The sequence below is a fragment of the Lissotriton helveticus genome, chromosome 8 (assembly GCF_964261635.1).
Source record: "Lissotriton helveticus chromosome 8, aLisHel1.1, whole genome shotgun sequence".
Lineage (NCBI taxonomy): Eukaryota > Metazoa > Chordata > Amphibia > Caudata > Salamandridae > Lissotriton > Lissotriton helveticus.
The window spans coordinates 1,264,240,341-1,264,261,121 of NC_136069.1; the positions used below are offsets into that span (position 1 = coordinate 1,264,240,341).

General features: G+C 48.7%; 1 protein-coding gene across 1 annotated transcript in view; it reads left to right on the top strand.

Annotated features, from left to right (window-relative positions):
* The window catches only part of TMEM131 (transmembrane protein 131), a 1,081,228-nt gene that overhangs the window by 1,018,814 nt on the left and 41,633 nt on the right, over nucleotides 1–20,781 (top strand). Inside the window, exon 40 of the mRNA XM_078658243.1 lies at nucleotides 3,000–3,163. Within this exon, the coding sequence (XP_078514369.1) occupies nucleotides 3,000–3,163 (164 nt within the window). The remainder of the gene's footprint in view (nucleotides 1–2,999; nucleotides 3,164–20,781) is intronic.

The window sequence follows — 20,781 nt, forward strand, 5'->3', positions numbered from 1 at the left end:
ATGGAGTTGCGGCCTCCTGTACGCCTTTCCGCCTGTACCACTTCCACCTAGAGTGCTGAAGATCAATCGCGACCGGGCCCAAGTCATTCCTGTGGTTCCGAACTGGACACAAAGAGTCTAGTACCCCGAGCGTTGGAGCATGGCCATCGATTCACCTATCAGATTGCCTCTTCAGTAGGATCTTCTGCCACAGCAGTAGGGGACAGCATGGTGCACAGCAAAGGCTGTGGATCCCCTTTCTGCCCCTCTTTCAGAGGTTCTCCTTTTCCTTTTTTCTTTGGCCCAGCAGCAGCTCTGGGCACCCTTAAAGGCTATCTTTTGGCCATTTCAGCTTTTCTTAGCCTTCCTGATCAGGCTTCTCTTTTTACGTCCCCGGATGTAAATAGATTTCTGAAGGACCTTACTCATCTCTTTCCTCCTCCTCCTTTCGTAACCCCCCTATGGGACTTGACTCTTGTCTTAACTTCTCATGTGTGCTCCCTTCGAGCCACTACATAATTGTCCTCTTTGTCTTTTTACTTTAAAGGCTGCTTTCCTGCTTGCCATAACCTCTGCTCATAGGGTGAGTGAGCTTCAGGCTCTGTCCTCCAAGCCTTCCATTTTTGCTGTTCATACGGACAAAGTAGTCCTTCGCACTAGGCCTTCTTTTCTGTCAAAAGTGGTTACATCTTTCCACATAGGTCAGGCCATCACATTGCCCACCTTCTTCCAGCCTCCGCACCTTTCCAAAGATGAGGAGAGACTCCACCGATTGGACCCAAAATGTGCGCTGTCCTTCTACCTTGACCACACTGAAGATTTCCAGGTGGGCGATCAACTCTTCGTGGGTTGTGTGGGCGCCAAGAATGGTTGGACTGTGCACATACCCTCTCTCAGTGGGTTGTCCTATGCATTAAGATCTGCTATTTGTTGGCTAAGATGGAACCTCCAGTAGGGCTGCACTCCCACTCTACCAGGACAATGGCAGCCACTACTGCTTTGGGACTTGGAGTTCCGCTGATTGACATCTGCCAGGCAGCCACGTGGGCATCCCTGCACACATTCACAAAACATTACTGCCTGGACAGCCAAGTCCGGAGAGATGGCTTTTTCGGCCGTTCTGTTCTCCAGGACTTCCTGGTGTGAACTTAGTTCACAGACCCACCTCCGAGGTCGGCATTGCTGGGGTATCTATTTTAAGGTAAGGAATCTATAACTACAGTCTCTTTCACATGAACAAGTTTCTTACCTTCGGTAACAATGTATCTGTAAGAGACATATGTAGTTATAGATTCCTTACTGCCCCACCCATCCTCCCTGTTCTGCGAACTGACTTCTAGAGATAGGGACTCCCTTACAGGGCCCTTGTTATGTGCACCAGTGGTCAGTGTCTTGCATGGCTCTGTGCTTCTGGAGTGGAAGGTCGTGTCAGAACTGATGTCAGCACGCAGGGCGGAGTCTAAGTAGACACAGAGACGTCATCCCGGCGACCACGACGGATGAGGAGTCGACCGACACTACCTACCGACGCGCATGGGTGCTGCTACGAAAAACTTCTCCCGATCCAGTCTGATGCATGTGGGTAATTCTAAGGTAAGGAATATAAAACTACATATGTCTCTTACAGATACATCATTACCGAAGGTAAGTAACTTGTTCTTTTGGTAGTCAGGTGGTTCATTGTTGACCAGGGTGAACTATAGCTGGTGTAGGACTCAGTTTTTTAACCTTAAGTTTCTTTTGATTCTCATGCCCCATGGCAGAGAATGTTTTAAGATTATGAGCTAGCATTGATTTAGAGTTCTCAGATGTGCAATTGCTTATAAAAGGATTATTTTGTTCCATCTGCCTTTTACCATCGACAGAGTGTTAGTAGTTTTAATATTGGAATCTGTACTGAAACTTAATGTTGGATGTATATTGCCATCAGGACCAGTAGGGCATTATATAGACCCCAAAAACGTCCTCCCCAGTTGTGGACAGGCTGTTTATCTTGGAGAAACTGACAAATTCTGCTAAAACTGTTACTGGTAGCCAAGATGTTTGTGTAAGGTTTCAAAATATTAGAAAGCTTCTTTTATTCACAACCAAGAAGTCAATCTAAACAATAATTGTCTGACCTTTTGAGGTGAGAGAAAAATAACTCATTCATTCACCAGTGAAATCTGTGCAGAAAAGTTATGCTTTTGTTCGTCAACCATTTTAATTTCTTTGCAATAGCATCCTCCTCTTTGGCCCAGAAGGTGGATACCATACAATTAGGGCATCATTTGTAGATGCTGTAATCTCTGACTAAGTAGTGTCGCCCCACTGCTCTTAGAGCAGTGAAAAGGGGAAAAATAAAACAATAATAACAGTTATCGTTTTATTTTTGGTTGCTGTGGGCTGGATTAGGTCGGGGTGGTGGCTCAGGTTGGGGACGAGGAGTTGACTGTGCACACTAAGCGCGCATGGCTGCTGTCATGTGCACTTTGCATATTCCCCACCAGGCTGTAATGGACTACCTGGTGGGGAATAGGCACAGACTCCCTGTCCTGATCTGAGCGCAATCCACGGCGCTCAGACCAATCACAACGCTGTATTGAATTGAAGCATTGTGATTAGCTCAGGGGAGCCCGTGTGCGGGGTGCTTTCTGCAGTTTCTTCCGTACTGGAGTCAGGAAGAGCAGAGAAGCAGAGAAAAGACGCGGTTGTCGGAAAAGGTAAGTGTTAAAAAATATATATATTTTTAACCCATCCACGTTCCCTACCAGCCGCCACTGCAATGACCCCTTATAAAGTACAATAGCATTGGAAATGTCTACTACAGCCAGGATGTTGATTTGCCTCTTAATCTTCTATCATTCCGCTCATACTGGCTTATTTCCGGTGACACCATTTTAATTGCAAATACTCTATCCTGGAGTCAAAAAGAACAAATGTTAATTACACTTGCATTCCTGATCCCCTAATCAATCATAATTGAAATGTAATCTGGCGCATGTCTTCATAGGTCATTATTGTTTTGTTTTGCTTTGCAGAGGTATTTAGCAAACTTGGACTTGCACATTCTTCATATGGTCAGGATGCTCAGAGAAATTGGAGTGAAACAAGTAATATTCCTTCATCCATATGGGACTGTCCAGCTACTGACTCACTGCCCTCATGGACATCAAGCTCAGGTTCCCCAACTCATGCAACCGCAGTAAGTTTAAGCACTTTTATGATTTTATTCTATATTTTAGAAGTCTTCTAAGAATGATTTGTTCCCTCTCCCAAAAACACATGATCTATGATCAACCCCTGAATGGTTCTACCTCAAAACCATAGTCTTTTTGGGCACCACCTCAGCACACGCAACAATCATGCATGTGTGCTGAGGCCTTCCTTTGACATGGAGTGAGGCCCAAAAAGGCGTTCTGTGGTCAGGAATGTGCAGCATGTGCTCTCTCTGCTTAAAATAGTGGCTTGATTACAGAATGAGGCCAAGGTGAAGCACGGAAGCAGCATCATCTGTAGCTGTATCTAGGAAATGAAATAAACGTTCAGCTTCTCTAAATCTAGTGCCTTGCCATATCGGTTTTGTAAGACACCAGAGGCATTCCTTTTTTACTCAATTTAGATTGTGCTTTTCTTTTTAGGTCGAGGACCTAAAGGCTGCGCTTGCACAGTCTTTGGTCGGAGATTTAATGTTTTTGAGACGGGGCTTGAACCCGCCTCTCTCCTCCATCTCTCCTCCATTGGCTGGCTTGCTAAATGGAGGCCAGCCATTGGAGGAGAGGGGCGTCACTCCAATCAAGCCCCGTCTCTTTCGGATTCGGGGGCGTGTTTTTTGCGTTCTTCCCACCTGTGACGTCATCCGTCACTCAGAACGCCAAAACACGCCCCCGAATCCGAAATTTTCGGAAGCTTTGCGGCTGCTGTTTTGGCTCCCCTGTTGATGAGTCCGCATCTCTGCTTTCCTTCCCTCCCCAGTCAGTCCGGGCTCCGGTGCAGTTCGGGGTCATATTTCTGCACCCCTGGCTCACGTCGGTCCCCCGCGATCCCCCTTCCAAGTTCCCTTCTGCCCTTTCCTCTGCGGCTCGAGTGTGCCCTCCCTCCCAAGAGCATGCACGGCGAGAAGCACTAGCCTGCAGCGCCGCCATTTCAGCTTGTGATGGACTGCATGCTGTAAAACAGTCTTTATACCCCGGCCCGGGAGCTTACTTTAAAAAATCAGCCACTTCAATCCTGCGCCTCTCGCTCCTTCCGGCTATGCCCGCAGCAGACACTTCAATGCACTGCGGCCCCCCCCCCCTACCTGTGCGCCTTGGTTGCAGTTGGGAAATGGAATGGGGGAGGCGGGGTCTGCGGTTGCATTGAAGTGCCTGCTGCGGGCATAGGCGAAAGGAGCGAGAGGCGCAGGATGGCACCACGGGTGAGTGCCCCACTGTAACCCCCAGCTTATTTTGTCCTGGTTCACATGTTCTCATCGGGCAGACAGGAAATCCGACCTGACTAGGGGCACGTGTGACGGGGTCACGTGCTGCCTTCCCACCTTCTGTACTTCACGTTCTCAGGCGAGAAGGTCTCAGCGAGGAGGGTGGGGGCTAGACTCTCCGCGTGGGTGGTGGTTAAAGTGCTCCTACACCTTTCATGAGGTGTTTTAAAAATTGCTTTCTATCCTGTGTTGTTTTGGAAGCGCTGTGAATATGCTGTGGTTTGGTTAATTTGAGGGCAGCGCAGAAACAAATAGTCACTGTTTACCCAAAAGAAAACTAACAAACGTGCCCTAGTGACCTTAATACGCAGGCCAAGCGAGAAACTCCGACTCCTTCCCACCAAGGTTTGGTCAATGTTGTTAGAATCCTTTGAACATGAAATAATTGTATCTGCATAGCGCCTTGAATGGTCCACTGATCGGCGCTGCGAATTGGAATGCCATTATCGACTGGGGAAAATAAAGTCATGAGTGTTATGAAAGCCGTCACTTCGGAAACGGAATTGAGTCACTCTGGTGGAGTCGAGCAGCTAGCTGGAAGATATTTTGAGGTGTGTCGGTCAGCATATTTGTTTTCAGTAGCCACTATCGTTAGCACAATTGAACGTGTTTCACAGCGCATCACGTTCATTGACATCACAACTGACAATTTACATTGCAAGCTGTAAAACAGTCTTTATACCCCGGCCGGGAGCTTACTTAAAAAAATTAGACACTTCAATCCTGCGCCTCTCGCTCATTCAGGCTATGCCCGCAGCAGACACTTCAATGCAGCCGCGAACCAACCCAGACCCCCCCGTGCGCCCGTTTGCAGTTGGGAAATGGAATGTGGGAGGCGGGGTCTGCGGGTGCATTGAAGTGCCTGCTGCGGGCATCAGCGAAAGGAGCAAGAGGCGCAGGATGGGGACGGGAGGGGGGGTGTCGTCTGTGTTTAGCTACAGTGCTTAGGCGGTGCCCGCGAGCCCCTTGAGTGTCCCCCTCTTGCTTGATGTGTGCAGGGTCCTTGCAAAGTGGCTGACATGAACCCCCCAGCAGCAGCAGATGGCCACCATCGGGTGGACAATGCGTTGAGTGACCTGTTGGACTTCAGTGCGGTACGCTATCCTTCTTCGAGGTCTTCTGCTTATGGCTTCTCCTGCACAGTAAAGCGAGCATCCCGGCGGGGCCTGCCCTCTCATGGCTAGACTGCAACACTTTAATGACTTTAGAACTGCCGGGGTCAATTGGTTTAGAAGGGAGGGGAGGGGGGACCGTCTGACACTAAGATAATAATCTCATTGGCTTTCTTGTGTTAAATTGCCTTTTTTATTGTATTGACAATTATACAGCGCCTTCTCACTCCTTAAGGTGCTTGAAGCGGTGTATCGTGTTTTCTTAGGTCGAGCGACCTGTCTCAATGCGCATGCGCATTGAGCGGAGCGAGAGATAAAGGGGCTTAAACAGAGCTTACCGAGATCGGGCGATTCCATGCAGTGCCCTTGAAAAGGAGCTCAATGCGCTTGAAGCGCATGCACAGGAAAGACAGCCATCTGCCGCCAGCAGCTTCACTTCAAAGATACAAGAAATCCAAAACAAAACTGATACAGCATAAAATGGCTGCTGTGTGATGAAGTCTCCCATCGAAGTTTTGGACTATTTGTCTGTTTTCTGTGTCTCCTACCATGAGACTGTAGAAAGCAAATCTACCATTATGCTTTTCTCGAAGCCTATAAAGGGGTAAACCCTTCCATTAGGTATCAAATGCAAAACAAGCATTGGCGTAGCCAATAGGTCTCGCTTTGGAACCTTGTAAGTATTTAATTATGCAGCATAATATCCTTGTTGCAACATTAACTGTTGCATGGCTAATGTCCCAAAGGCGAGACCTATTGGCTATGCCAATGCTTGTTTCCTTCTATTTTCATGCAAGTGCTTAAAACAGACCAAATCTACCAGGCTTCGGCAGTCTGCAGCTGCAGCGCCTCTGTTTAGAAGGCTGAGCACAATGAATGTATTTATTTTACTGCTGTAAATCTCTGAAACAACGCAGCAGCATTATAAGAGCTGCCTGTCATACTTGCGTTTACGTTTATATACATGACCCCGTTTTGCAGCAACACCTGAACATATTTAATTTTCTGTCATCAAGTGTGGCAGCGTATGCGTATTTTCCGGCATAATCGTCATTGTAAATATAGACACCTGTAATGGAAATATTGAACGCAACCCAAAAAACCCCAAAACAACCCTCAAATACGCCATTCTCTTCCAAACCTGCAACAGAGCACGTGACAGAACTATGTCCAATTGTGAACATGTACAGGTTGCTACCACAATACAAACTACAATGGCCGATTCGTTGGGGCTAAGATTATTGCCCCCTGTAAGGTCCTTAGGAGACATTTTATTCTCTTGCAAACAGCCTGGTTAATGTGTCATCCTGACGTGTTTTTATCCCTCCGCTCGGTATAGCTAATGACCAGTGTCATGAATTAATCAGGAAGCACCAGAATGTGTTGTGTATGAACTATTTAATTATTTATTAGTTTTTTTTTGTTTGTCACACGCAAGGCCTAGGTTTCTCCAGAACACTCTGCATAAGGCAAAAAAGAGCATGTTAGATGAAACTATGAAATTAAAGCCATTGATTGCCTAATTGTCATCTTGATGCCAGTGGGCCTTGGGTTCATTAGCCATGCTATGCTGCCGCTATGCCTTCTGGGACAAAGTTAGTTTGGTAGAAAAAGGAATGTTCGAGGCCTTGCGCAGGGTTGGACCCAGGCAGTGGAGAGTTTATTTACCTGGGAAGCACATGTACCATATGCTAAGGTGCAGAGCAGTGTTTGTGACACGATGAAAGAATTTGTGAGTCTGACTCTCCTATATGCATTTTATGGGGTGTTTGGTGCTCAATGTCCTGGGCACTTGTGATTTGTTTGTCCTGCCATGCTGCACGCTCCATTAGAGACACAGTATACCATTACACATTGTACTTGCTTGCAGGTGGATTTTCTGACCCAAAATGTGTTCTAGTTCGATGTTGCAATTAGAATGGAAGCAGACCCTTTGCAATTTAAAAATGGTTAGTTGGCATGCACAAAACATGACATTTCCACGTGTTAGAGAATATATTTATGGACCGGAGTTAATGGCCAAAAAAATTATATATTTGAAGATTCTGTTTTTCAGCTGATGTGGACACAGCATCCTGCTCAGATGGTGCTGTTGTTTGCTACATGGTATTTACACTCTTCACACGGCCACATCGGGTGATGAGACATTTTTGCACGATGAACAGCCATGTGATTTGGAACACCGTACAGGTAGCTTTCCAGGTCATGGGTGGTAGCTCTGCACTGTTGTAACTCAGTGCGGTGTTTTCAGCTTCCATGGGAGGCAGCATCGGGTACTTTTGGTGGTTCTGTTGGGGTTGTTAACTGTAGTTCCTGATCTGCTTTGACAAAGTCAACTCTCAAAAGCCATGCCCAACCTTAATGGCTCATGCCCAAACCCTATAGGATCACACTTTCAAAACATTACAAGTTTGCCAGGCCTTTGTAGGCCAGTGCACCTTCCTGTCTGTCTCTCTCTCTCTCTCTCTCTCTCTCTCTCTCTCTCTCTCACACTCCCTCACACTCTCTCTCTCACACTCTCTCTCACACTCTCTCTCACTCTCTCTCTCTCTCACACTCTCTCTCTCTCTCTCACACTCTCTCTCACACTCTCTCTCACACTCTCTCTCACACTCTCACACTCTCTCACACTCTCTCTCACACTCTCTCACTCTCTCTCACTCTCTCTCACACTCTCTCACACTCTCACACTCTCTCTCACTCTCTCTCTCTCTCTCACACTCTCTCTCACACACTCTCTCTCTCTCTCACACTCTCTCTCTCTCACACACTCTCTCTCTCTCTCTCTCTCACACACTCTCTCTCTCACACACTCTCTCTCTCTCACACACACTCTCTCTCTCTCTCTCACACACTCTCTCTCTCTCTCTCTCACACACACTCTCTCTCTCTCACACACACTCTCTCTCTCTCACACACACACTCTCTCTCTCTCACACACACTCTCTCTCTCACACACACTCTCTCACACACACTCTCTACTACTCACCATTACTCACTCATAATTAGTCACTCTATGCTACTCACTCTTTACTACTGAAACTAAAAATACACTTTGCATATGTAAGGGTGTGGCTGTGCATGTAAATGTGTGGCTCTAGGACTCTTTACTACTCACTCTCTCACTATTTAATACTCACTCTTTCACTTTTTACTACCCGCACTCTAATACTCTCTTTACTAATAACTCTCTCCTACTCACTAACAACTACTCACTCTACTACTCTACTACTTACTCTGTGTGTGGGAGCTAATGCAATAGGTCTCGCATATGCAAGCGATTAAGCTATTGGCAATATAAATGACTGCCATTTATTTATGATTAAAAAAAAAATGTCATGAGCAATGCCAATAGCTCTACCTTTAATAATGCTGAGACCATTGCATTGTAAATGCTTGTTACGTTCAGCTACGGTGCCAAGACACCTAAGCATATGAGCACTCTAGAAATAAACAACAACATACTGTCATCTCGCTGGGCTGTATAGAACTGGCAATGGTGACAGCAAAGTGATTATAGTTGCAGGGTAGGCCTTTTTACCAGTCACCTACTAGGGAGAGTGACGTTCCGGCCTCTTCTGTGTTTTAAGAAAGGACTGTCTTTGGATGAGGGAGATGCTAGGAAAGTGAGATCGTTAAGGAGCTGAAAAAGGACAAGTCAGAGAAGACTGCTGGTGTATGCCAGAATGAGATTATACATCTACATGAAGATAAAAACAGATATTCCTTGAGGAACCCACAACAGTGCAACTGAACTGTTCACCCCAAGGTTGAAGTGTTTCCAGGAACTTAAATCTGCAAAAGTTACCCACTATTCCAGAGCCATGAACTGCTGTAAGAAACTCCAACAAAAGGTGGGACCACCATCTGCTGTCAACATCCCCAAGAAGCCTATTAGACAGATCAGCACAAGCAACCCAAACCAGAAATTTGTCTTAGATGGGCACCTAGCAGATTGATTGGTAGGTTTGTGTCTGGGTCCGAGGAAGACATTTCTAGCCCCTGATCCATTGAGTCATGAGCATTGCAACCTTTATAACTGGTGCTAATGCTGCCTCCACTAATAACTTGATGTGCACAGCAGTGCAGGTTATGCCGCATACCAGCCGATCGGGCTGGAGAACAGACTTCTGCTCCACCATTGTGAGTAGTACAGCACACACCCCGCGAGCAGGGCTTATGTCCAAATAACATACAACACTAAGAATACTGGGATCTACAGGTAAACCAGCAAAGTGTTGGTTGGGAAGTGTACGGTACGAAATCCAACCTTCTTCATAATGTAGAATTGAGGCATGATTCCAACCATACCAGAACAACTCCATGAAATGCCTCTCTTGACCCAAGGGAATGACAGAACTGTAATACAAGAGTTGCCCTCCACCAGGTTGCAACACACCACTAACACCTTATACTGGTTGTTTTCAGGGTAATAATGATGGTAGTAACTTGTTGCTTTTGAAAACTTATATTTATAGTACTGTTTTGTGTGATTTATAGTCAGGTACTACTTTTTCAGAGGCTAAGCAACGGTCAAACATTGTTATTGACCTGTATTTGTGGTTTGTTGAGTCCGGGAATTCTAACCGCATTTCACCTACCTGAGTAACCCTTGGACTGCAGGACACTGATAGTGAGAAGCTAAAAGTTGTACTCATTGATCAGTTTTGGGTCTAGTAGTAGGACACCAGTGGTCAATGGTTATCGTTTATACAATCTGAGCCCAGCAAACCCTGACTTCCTAGGTACTCCTAAAAAAAAAAGTTCCCACTGCTGCCCTATATCACCCATGATTTATGTTGCTTAGCATTTCAAAACTACTCCGTGTACAAGTGTAATCTGTCCCACATTTCAATCTGTGTTTAGCTGACTGGCATTCTGCTCCCTCACCCAGATTCCTAATGTCCTCTGTAGACCCTCCTTGGATCCTTTTGACCAATATTTATTTTTCCTCAAAAAACGACATGCTGAATTTTTGCTGCCTATTCCAGACTTATTTCCCTCACCCCATTCATGTAAACAGTCTTTTTCCATCAACCGTAAATTTCTAAACAGTCTATTCATTCTGTTATCCATTCTCGCTCTACCTTGTGTTGCATATTCAATTCCTCTTGCCCCTTTGTAACATGTTCTCAGTTCCCTTTGCCACTTCAAGTTTTCCAATCTACAATTCCTGTTCTGACCTCTCAAAACTTAGGCCCACACTTGATCAATCGCAAAGCTAACTCCGCTAGCTCTATTCTCTCCACGTGCACCTGAGCTGTGAAAAAATAATGGATAGCTGCTGGCAGCATTCAGATACTCCAAGGATGGACCATACTGTGTCTGGGAATAACAAAAGCTCAAAAGGAAACTGACACTTTTCTAATCATTCTTTCGCAGGCTGCACAGCAAAAATATGAACCAGCTTTCATGTTTCTTTGTGTGGCTTATTCCACACCTCCCAAACTTAAGTAAGGATCTCAATACACCTAGAAAAATGACTTGCCTTTACCTTTGACCTTATTCAGACTGTTCTTCAGACTTCTCTTTGAATGTACTATTTCCAGACTTCTTCCCTTCTCTACCCATTCCTCCTAGAATAGTATTTTCACCATCTATCTCACAGACTTGGCATCTGAGTGCTTAAATCTGCTTTGGAACATTTTCTGGATGGGTTCTGATAGAAGACTTAAAATGTTGTCATTACCTTCGTTTCTGATGGATACTTTTAATTGCAGATTCCTCACATTGCGACTATCCCCAGGTGCCAGACTTGAGCTAGAAAATTCAAAGCATTGCTCCTGCACTCGTAAGTGCCTTTCTTTCCAGAAGTAAGAACGAATAACTCAGGACTACTATATGCTTTCCCACCCTACCTCTCCTGTCCCAAGTTGTGAAGATCAGGAATATCTGACAGAGACATCTATCCCAGAATCCTTATCTTAGAATCCTTGCCAGACTGGATCTGGAATTTTTTTCAGCAGTACCTATGCGCGTCTCCGTAGTGACGTTTTCTCCTGGATGTCACGTCAACAAAGTCCAAATAAGCCCTCTCCCGACGTGCCGACGTCAGTTCCTTCTTTTCCACACTAGCAACGCGGATTGACACTGCAGTTCCTCTGGGTGTTTTTCGGCCTACTTGAATTTTTTTCATAGACAGAGCCTTTTTCAACCCTTCTTCAATGTCCTCGAGGTTCAAGCCTTGTGAGTCCTGTGGAAGACTAATGTCTGCCACTGACCCTCACTTGGTTTGCATGTGGTGTCTGGGTGAGCACCATGACTCCAACGAGTGTGACTCTTGTCGCCAGCTCGGACCTAAGGCGTGCAGTGAACGTCGCATGAAGCTCTTTGCGGCCAGATGTCACATTCATCAAAGTCTTCTTGTCCTCCTCTGTCCCCTAGGCCTTATACGGACGACCGCGAGTCCGCTGGAGGATCCATTCCCACGGGTGTCATTCTCCTTCATCATCCGGAGGTAAGTCTCAGTGTCAGCAGTCAGTCGTGGCTCCTCCCTCCATTGCCTACCGCTGGACCCCACTCTTCTGATGAAGTGTTGGGGCATGAATCTGCCAGAGTCTCTCCAAATATCCTGGGTCTTGATTGTCTTTGACCCATATGAGACAATATTCTCAATCTCTTCATTCTATTCTTGGGTTACCAGCTCCTTCTGGAGCGCCCTTGGGCCCAAGGATGTGTATGAGGTTGTGCATATGACCCTGCTGGCGGGTTCTCCCCCGGCTTCAGGTCGGCCTCCTGTGTCTGACACCTTAGCAACGCTGGTGCACAGCCAGTCAAGACTCCCACCTTCGGCTCCTGCTTCTGGTCTGCAGACTTCAATGTTGGCGTCGCTCGCTTGTCTGCCTGCTCCGATAGTGGAGACATAGAGGTGTCGCCTGGCTAAGGTACAGCGTCAGATATGGCGCCAATGGCGCCACCATCTCAGACTGCTTTCCTCTGTTTTTTTCTTTTTGAGGACCATGGTTGTGGAAGTACTAACGGATGGTGTGGTGTGTCCCCTTCCCATTTTAGACGTGGTTCCAACCCCTATGCAGTCTAGCTGGTTACTTGACTTGGGTGATGCCAGTGGTCCTAATCAACTATCTGTTGCCCTTAGTTTCCTCTAGCCCTTCATTTCACCCTGATCATCATAATCACCATCACCATCATCATCATCTTCTTCTCCTCCTCATTGTTCTCCTCCTTCATCTTCATCTTCTCCTTCTTCATGGTACACTTTCCACATGCTGTTTATTCTTTGTTTCTTCTACTGCCACCTGCAGGCATCCTTCCTCAGTTGGTAGCGTTGGTTCTTGGACGGGTGCCCATTTTTTTCCTTATAGTGGGAAATGCTTTCAGCTTCCTACTTTTATGTGGCATTCTGTTGCTTTTTCCCCAGCCTTTTCTTCTGTTTTTTATATGCATATTTATCCTTACATACATTTATCTTTGTATGTCTCTGCATGTATACTATACATCTATCTCTTGAATGGATCTCTTGTAGATGTCGTTTACTTCAGATATATATATATATATATATATATATATATATATATATATATATATATATGTGTGTGTGTGTTTGTGTTTTGCACATATGGTCGTCTGGCCTTCTATACAGTGCAAGTCACTGCCTCTTACCTACACCCTTCTTGGTGACCTAGTTCAGCATTCTTGGTTGTACTTGTCTGTTTCCGTCCTTCTCCTCAGTGAGCATCTTCGTTACATTATTCTGGAGGATGCCTTATACATCTATCAAGGTTTTCAGTATAAGAACAGTTTGTTTTTACCATTCTTGTTGTTTTCTTAAAAATGCTGTCTAGCATTCATTGTTCTTTCTCTTTTTTTGGATAATTCTATTTTTGGAGGTCCCTTTTTTCGAAATCTGTTTCTCAGGATAGTTTCCTCAACGATCTGTGAGTGCTCTTATTCATTGTATATGTTTGCCGCGGATGAGCACGTTTTGTATGATCGTTCCATTTGGTTTTGAGTCTGGACTTTATGGTCTATTGTCCTTGGTCCCTTTGCATTCCCCAATCTTAGGTTGCATCCCTTTTTGGGGCTGCCTCTTTTACTGGTTCTATACTGTATTTCACACTTTCTTATAGCTTTCTACTCCCTTTAGAAATCTCATAGTTGTTCTTGTGGATATCAATCCTTTCTGTGAGAAAAGTTGCTTCCCTATAATTTTTTTGGATAGTGTGGTTCCTTTCTATCTTTCGGACCCGCTTCTCCTATTTGGGGATCGTTGGTTCTTTGCAGCTCCTCCTCCAAGGATGGTATTGCTTAGGCATCTGATTCTAAGCTAATGAATCTGCAGCTAGATGCCTCTATCAGATGAGCAAGTTACTTACCTTCGGTAATGCCTTATCTCAGAGGTTCCCAAACTTTTTTGACCCGTGGCTCCCTTGACCTAATTGGCAGTTGGCCGTGCCCCCCCCCCCCATGATTTTAGCCGTGGACGGGTGGGTGGGGATGTAAGTCCGACCTCAGGAGTACTTCCTGTTGCACTCTGACTGCCCCCTCTGTCCATGCCTGCCCCCACGCCCTTAGACTGCCCCTTCTGTGCATGCCTCCTTTCTTCATGACCTCCGACTACCCCTTCTGTCCATGCCATCTCCATAGTGCCTTCTGACTCCCTCTTCTATCCATGCCTGCTCCCATCGTGCCCTGAGACTGCCCCTTTCCTCCAAGCCTGCTCCTTTCGTGCTTGAAGTCTGCCCCTTTCCTCCATGTCTGCTCCCTTTGTGCCCTCTATCCATTATCGCCATGCCTGTTCTCTTTGTGCCCTCAGACTCGGGCGCACATTACCCATTGGACTCAAAGGGCTTCAGCCCCCCCCAGTCGTGTGTGGCAGCCTGGGGATAAGACCTCCTGGGAGCACACGCAGCCGCACCCGAGCATTTCACAGGTCTTTAAAAGACCATTTGCATGTTAATGAGGCCTTGCTGTTGTTTCACCCCTTCCAAGAGCCCCTGCAGCTCCACTCTGCATGTTGCTTAAAGATCAGACTACCCTTTCTTTCCATTCCGGTTTCCTTAAAGCGGCAAATTTTAAACGATTATGCAGGTGGCATTTCTAAATTTCTAGCGCTGCCACTCCAATTTTCCACATCGTGCCGCGGCACCCCTGGCAACCCATAACGGCGCACCGGGGTGCCACGGCGCGCAGTTTGGGAACCACGGCCTTATCTGATAGAGACTACTAGCCACAGATTCCTTGACGTAGAATTATCCCCAGGCGTGAGAATGGATCCGGAAACTTTTTTGCCACAGCATCCCTCTGCGCCGGAGGGCGGGGCGACATCACGCGACTCCGCCCAGGTGTCATCTGCGTATGTGACGTCAGCGAAGTCACATAAGACCCGCCCCGGAGTGCCTACGTCAGTTTTTTCCTTTTCCGCGTGCAACGCGGATCCACTCTTTGCTACGGGCCTGTTGTACTTTTTTACATGTTTTAAAAATATCGCTTTTTAAAATTGTGTGGTGCTTACTTGCATTTCTATTTTTCTGTGTTTCGATCACGGACGCCTTCTGCCCCGGTCCACCGCGGCTCTTCTGTGCCGTTTGTGTGGAGGGCAGGGTCGGGTGCCATCTTACTTGAGTCCCGGGTCCCCGCGTGACCGTAGACAGCGGTCTAGTCGGGGGAGGGGCTCGGGCTATAACTAGGTTCCGAGTTCGGGGGCCGAGGTGATAGTTCAGGGTGGTGGCAGCACCTCGAGCATTATTTGTGTGGCAAAACAGATTGCGAGGGACTCTCCTCTGCTTTTTGAACCCCTGGTGTACTTTTTTACATGTTTTATAAATATCGCTTTTTAAAATTGTGTGGTGCTTACTTGCATTTCTATTTTTCTGTGTTTCGATCACTGACGCCTTCTGCCCCGGTCCACCGCGGCTCTTCTGTGCCGTTTGTGTGGAGGGCTGGGTCGGGCGCCATCTTACTTGAGTCCCGGGTCCCCGCGTGACCGTAGGCAGTGGTCTAGTCGGGAGAGGGGCTCGGGCTATAATTAGCAATGCTCCATCGAATGCGCAGCGGGCACGCCGTCTGCGCGCCAAAGGAGCGCCAAAGGAGGGCCTGTCTGTGCCTGTCCGTGCCTCGGACGTGCCTAGTGCCCAACCCCCTGCTCCTTTGGCCTGGTTGCTACATCCCACTAGACTAAGGTATTCGGCCAAAGATCTTACAGCGCTAAATGCATTTAGCTGTGATGTAGGATGTCCTTGGAGGGTTGCTGCTAGTTTATCTCGAAATTGCTCTGCCTGTAATTTCCGGTTCCAGCCCAAGCTTAGTGGTTCCCCCAAAGAAAGTATTGACCCTGGGCAGATACGTGCTGGGTTAATTAATGGTAGGTCCTTGGTTAAACATGCTGCCGACTCTTTGAGATTTTGGCAGAGAACCAGCTGGACCTCTTTTTTATCACTGAGACCTGGCTCAATGAATCATGTGCCCCGGTGGTAGAGCTAGCTATCCCTAGGGGTTTTAAAATTGCGAGGGCGGACCGACCTCTGGGCAGAGGGGGCGGAGCTGCCATGATATATAGGGATAAATGGGTCCTTTCTTGTGAACCCCATGGAGATCAGGGGGACGCTGAGATGCTCCATTTTTCTCTTATGCTTAACCTGCACTTCACCTTGGGTGGCACATTGGTGTATAGGCCTCCAGGATATGTCGGGCCTTTTATTGAGTCTTTGCAGGAGGTAATTGTGCCACGCGCCCTGAGATTTTCTAAATTTCTTCTCTTAGGGGACTTTAACATCCATGTGGATGTTTTAGACGCCATTGAGACAAGACGTTTAGATGAGACCCTGACCCTGGCCCAGCTCGTTCAACGGGTTGAATTCCCAACCCACGCAGGGGGTCACTGTTTAGATTTGGTATGCTCCAACTTTAATATTTTAATGGCCCATCCCGAGAGGGTGACGTGGTCTGAGCATGAGCTGATTTGGTTCACTTGGTCCTTGGAAAAATCTACTGGGGCGGGGGCTGTCTCTCCCACCGCCCATCTTCAGAGGATTAATTTAGCCACTTTCTCTGATTCCTTAATCCGGGATCGTCCTGTTCTGGCCCCGGATGTAGGCGAGGCCGTTGACTCTTTTAATACTTGGCTGGAACAGGGGTCAGCTGCCTCTGTTAATCAGGCCTGTATTCGCAGAATGCGTCTCTCCCCCTCGAAACCTTGGTTTTCCCATACCCTACGGGAACAAAAACTAGGTTGTAAGAAACTTGAGCGTGTGTGGAGACTAGCTTATCTGCCTGAGGCAAAGGTTGCTCTGCGAGCCGCTCAGAAGGACTACTACGCGGCGATTAATGCAGCTAAGAGTCGCTATTATACAGGGAGGATTGAAAAGGCGAACAACAACAGCAAAGAAATGTTCTCTATTGTTCAGAGCTTCCTTCTCCTTGTGCTGCACAACCGCTACTGCCATCTTCTGACCAATGGTGTGAAGAACTCTCCTCTTTTTTTATAGAGAAAATTGCTAAGCTTCAGGTGGACTTGCGCAGTGTGAGTGGCAGACACCAGACTTCTTCAGTACCTCCCTCTTGTTCTGTGCCTAATCATACTGTCCAGTTTGTTGCCTTTTCCCCCTTGGCTGAATTAGACATTCTTTCAGTCCTCAAGTCCCTGAAGTCCGGGTAGCCGGTGGACCCGTGCCCAGCCAGGGTGCTAGGGGGAGTGGCTGATATAGTCTGCAAAGAGGTGATCCAGATTGTAAATCTTTCTCTTCTGTGACCGTTCCGGCTTGCTGGAAGCAGGCTAAACTCCTGCCGCTTCTCAAAAAGGCCGGATCGGATCCTTCTGCTCCATCCAGCTACCGGCCTATATCCTTACTGCCGGCTTTGGCTACAGTCTGTGAAAAATCGGCATTTCGCCAACTGGAAAATTTTGTTGAGTCAACACATGCACTGCATCCTGCCCAATCAGGGTTTCGGGCTGCTTATAGCACCGAAATGGCCCTGGTGGAGATGTCGGAGGCGATTCGGGAGTGCCTGGACGGAGGTGGCAGAGCGGTTCTGGTTTTACTAGACCTCTCTGCCGCCTTCCATACGGTGCCCCACAGGCTTCTCCTGACCAGATTGGCTGAGATTGGCGTGGCGGGTCGAGCTCTGGATTGGCTAACTTCATTCCTAACTAACAGGACGCAACAGGTCAGGATGCCCCCATATGCTTCCCTGCCCAGGAATCTCACTACGGGAGTCCCACAGGGGTCCACGCTTAGCCCCTCACTTTTTAATATTTATTTGACTCCCCTGATCTACCTGGTGGAACACCTGGGGGCAAAAATAATGGCCTACGCCGATGACACCCAACTCCTGTTCACTTGGCCAGGGGACCAACTGGATACATCGGCGGTCCAATATTGCCTCTCAGCTGTTTTCCGTTGGTTAGCACTGGCACAGCTAAAGTGCAATGAAGATAAGTCAGAGGTCCTGTTCTATGGATCTTTTCCTGATAATTTCAGTTCCCTTCTCTGGCCATCAGATCTTCCCTGCCTAAATCCATGGGGGGTCCGGCTAGAAACTTAGGGGTCTGGGCCGACAACAACTTGAAGTTTGAAAACCATATCAAAAGACTCACGGGGTTTGTTTTGGTACACTAAAAGCCTTGCGTAGATTTTTTCCTTTTCTTCCAAGAGAGGCCATCATCCTTTCTAGGCTCGATTATGCGAATGCTTTGTTCAGTGGCTTACCATCTTACCTGATTCAACGGCTACAGGTGATTCAAAATGCAGTCGCTAGACTCCTGTTTAATCTGCCTAGGAGGGTTAGCAATCGTCCCCACCTACGTAGCCTCCATTGGCTCCCTGTAGCTCAGCGAATCATGTTTAAGGCTTTGGTTCTTGCTTTCCGAGCTATCCATCAGCTCGGACCTCTGTATCTGAGACGACGTTTCTCTTTCTATGTCCCTAATCGCTGCCTCCGATCTGCCAATCAGTGCAAGATGGTGATGCTCAGATTTAAGTTTGCCAGGATGGGAGGTCAGTCTATCTCTATAAGGGCTGCCGGAGCCTGGAATGCGCTACCGCTCCACCTCCGTGCAACCCAGTCTATCACCTGTTTTAAGAAAGGGTTAAAAACTCATCTGTTTAATGCGGCCATTTAACTGCCCTTCTTTTTCTCCTAGCTGTCTTTTCTCTTTCTTTGCCTTGCAATCTTGCCATATTCTTCTCCACCGCGCCAGGATACTAGCTAGTAATAGAGCGCGTTATAAAACCCTTTAAAACTGAAACTAAACTTTAGGGCTCCTTTTCTCTATCATTTCTTTTTGGTGAAACAGTGTGCGAATTCCTTCGGGCTTTAAACCTTGTACATTTTGTGGGCGTCTTATGTCTGCAATAGACCCTCACCTCATTTGTATGTGGTGTTTGGTTGGATCATGGCACTACTGATTGTGAGGCGTGCCAACAGTTGAAGCCGAAGTCACTGCAGGAGCGCCGCATGAAACTCCTCTCGGCGTGTCTTTCCAGGTCGACGTCCTCCCCTCGGTCTGCTTCAGCGGACACCTTTAGATACGGCCGTGGTCGTCGTCCTCGCCCTTCTCCGATGTCATGTGAGCGTCGCTCCCCGGTTGGTAAGTGTCGCGGGTTGTCCCCGCCGGGGGCTGGTTTCCGGCCTGCCGGGGGCGTGGACTCTCCGCGGGTGATGCAGCCCGCGTGTCTTCCTATCCACCGTTTCCCGGTGTTGGGATGTCAAGAGTCCAAATGGAGACATATGCGGTGGCTTTGCAGGCCTTGCTGGTGACTCCTCCTCCTGCCCCTCCTGGGGCGTCGGCGGATCCCTCGCCTTGCGCAGGTCCCTCCGTGGCGCCGCTGGTGGCTCTTGCCCCGGCGCCGACTGGTTAGGATCCAGGCTTGGAGGATGTGGTGCTGTTGGGGTGCGGCTCCTCTGGGGCACCTCCGTCAGGCCACGGTGTCTCTGCTTCGCCGCACACTCCTGCTGGAGTCCCTGTGGGGTCGCAGGAGGTCGCCGGGGCTCGTATCGCATCTCCTGGCGCCTCTTGGTCCTTTGACAAGGTGGTCCTGTCTACGGCCGAGGTGACGCCGCAACGGCGCCGGCAGCAGCTGGACCGTGTGGAGCCACAGGGGTCGGTGGACCCTCCGCGTCCCGCTCCAGGTCGAGGCCAGGTAAGGACCCCTCGTCCCTCTCCGGGCCCCTCTCGCCCCTCCCTGCGAGCAGCTGCCTCGTCGGAGAGCGAGTCGGAGGTTGAGTCCCTATCACCACCACATGGGTTGCCGGGTGATCTCTGCCACATTCTGGGCCGCGGCTGGCGGAGGGCTACGTGTCACTCCCCAGGCCCATCTCGTTCACCCACGCAGGTGGCTGCCTCACGGGGGGTCGGGTCGGCGTCGTTCGGCGGATTCATCTTCGGACGCCGCTCCTTCTCCAGAGGCAGGCTGTATAGTGGTATTGTCCTCCCCGGAGCCTGGTCGCCGGGTGGTGTCTTTTTCACCGGGGTCGAAGGGCGGCTCCCCGTCCTTCCTGAGGCAGAGGTGGTCATCGGAAGAGTGGCAGGTCCCTCATTCTTCAGCTCCTTCTGACTTCCAGGTCTGGCACTTGCCCGTACTGCATGGCCTCGGGGACTTCCGCCTTGGTTTGCAGCCGTCGCCAACGGAGGAGCTGCTTTCTCCGCCCCGGGGGTCCTACGGAGGCAGATGCGGCCTTCGCACAGGCAGTGTCCACGGCTGTGGGCATCCTGCGCATGGATGACCCGGTGGCTCACTTTGCGGCGGACCATCTCCTGGAGGTCCTCCACGAGGGCTCTGGTGGAAGGGAAATCTTACTTCCCTTTGAAGGTTCACTCCTTTCTTCCTTGACAGGGGCTTGGAGGCGTTGTGCCTCAGGGGAACTGGCGCCTCAGCATCTTCTGCTCCGGCACATCCCGGCGCTGCGTGACACGGCGTGTCTTTACCTTCACCCCTCGGCGGCCAGCCCCATTTTGCGGACTTCTTTTCCCTCCCTGCCAGCCACTGTTCTGCCGTCCTGGGAGGCCAGCTGGCTGGACTCTTGGGGGCGCAACATGTTCACCTCAACCAGCGCTGCCCTGCGGGCCCTTAACACCTTATGTGTTCTGGCTAGGGCCTCCTCCTGTTTGTGGGACTCGGCTGAGTCTCTGGGATCCGCAGCGTCCCAGGAGACTGGTCAGGTGGACCTACGGCATCATGCATTGGATGGCTGGAAGCTTGCGGCATTTATTCTCCGCTCCGCCCTGGACATCTGAGAGGTACTGGGCCGGGCCATGGCTTCCTCAGTCACTCT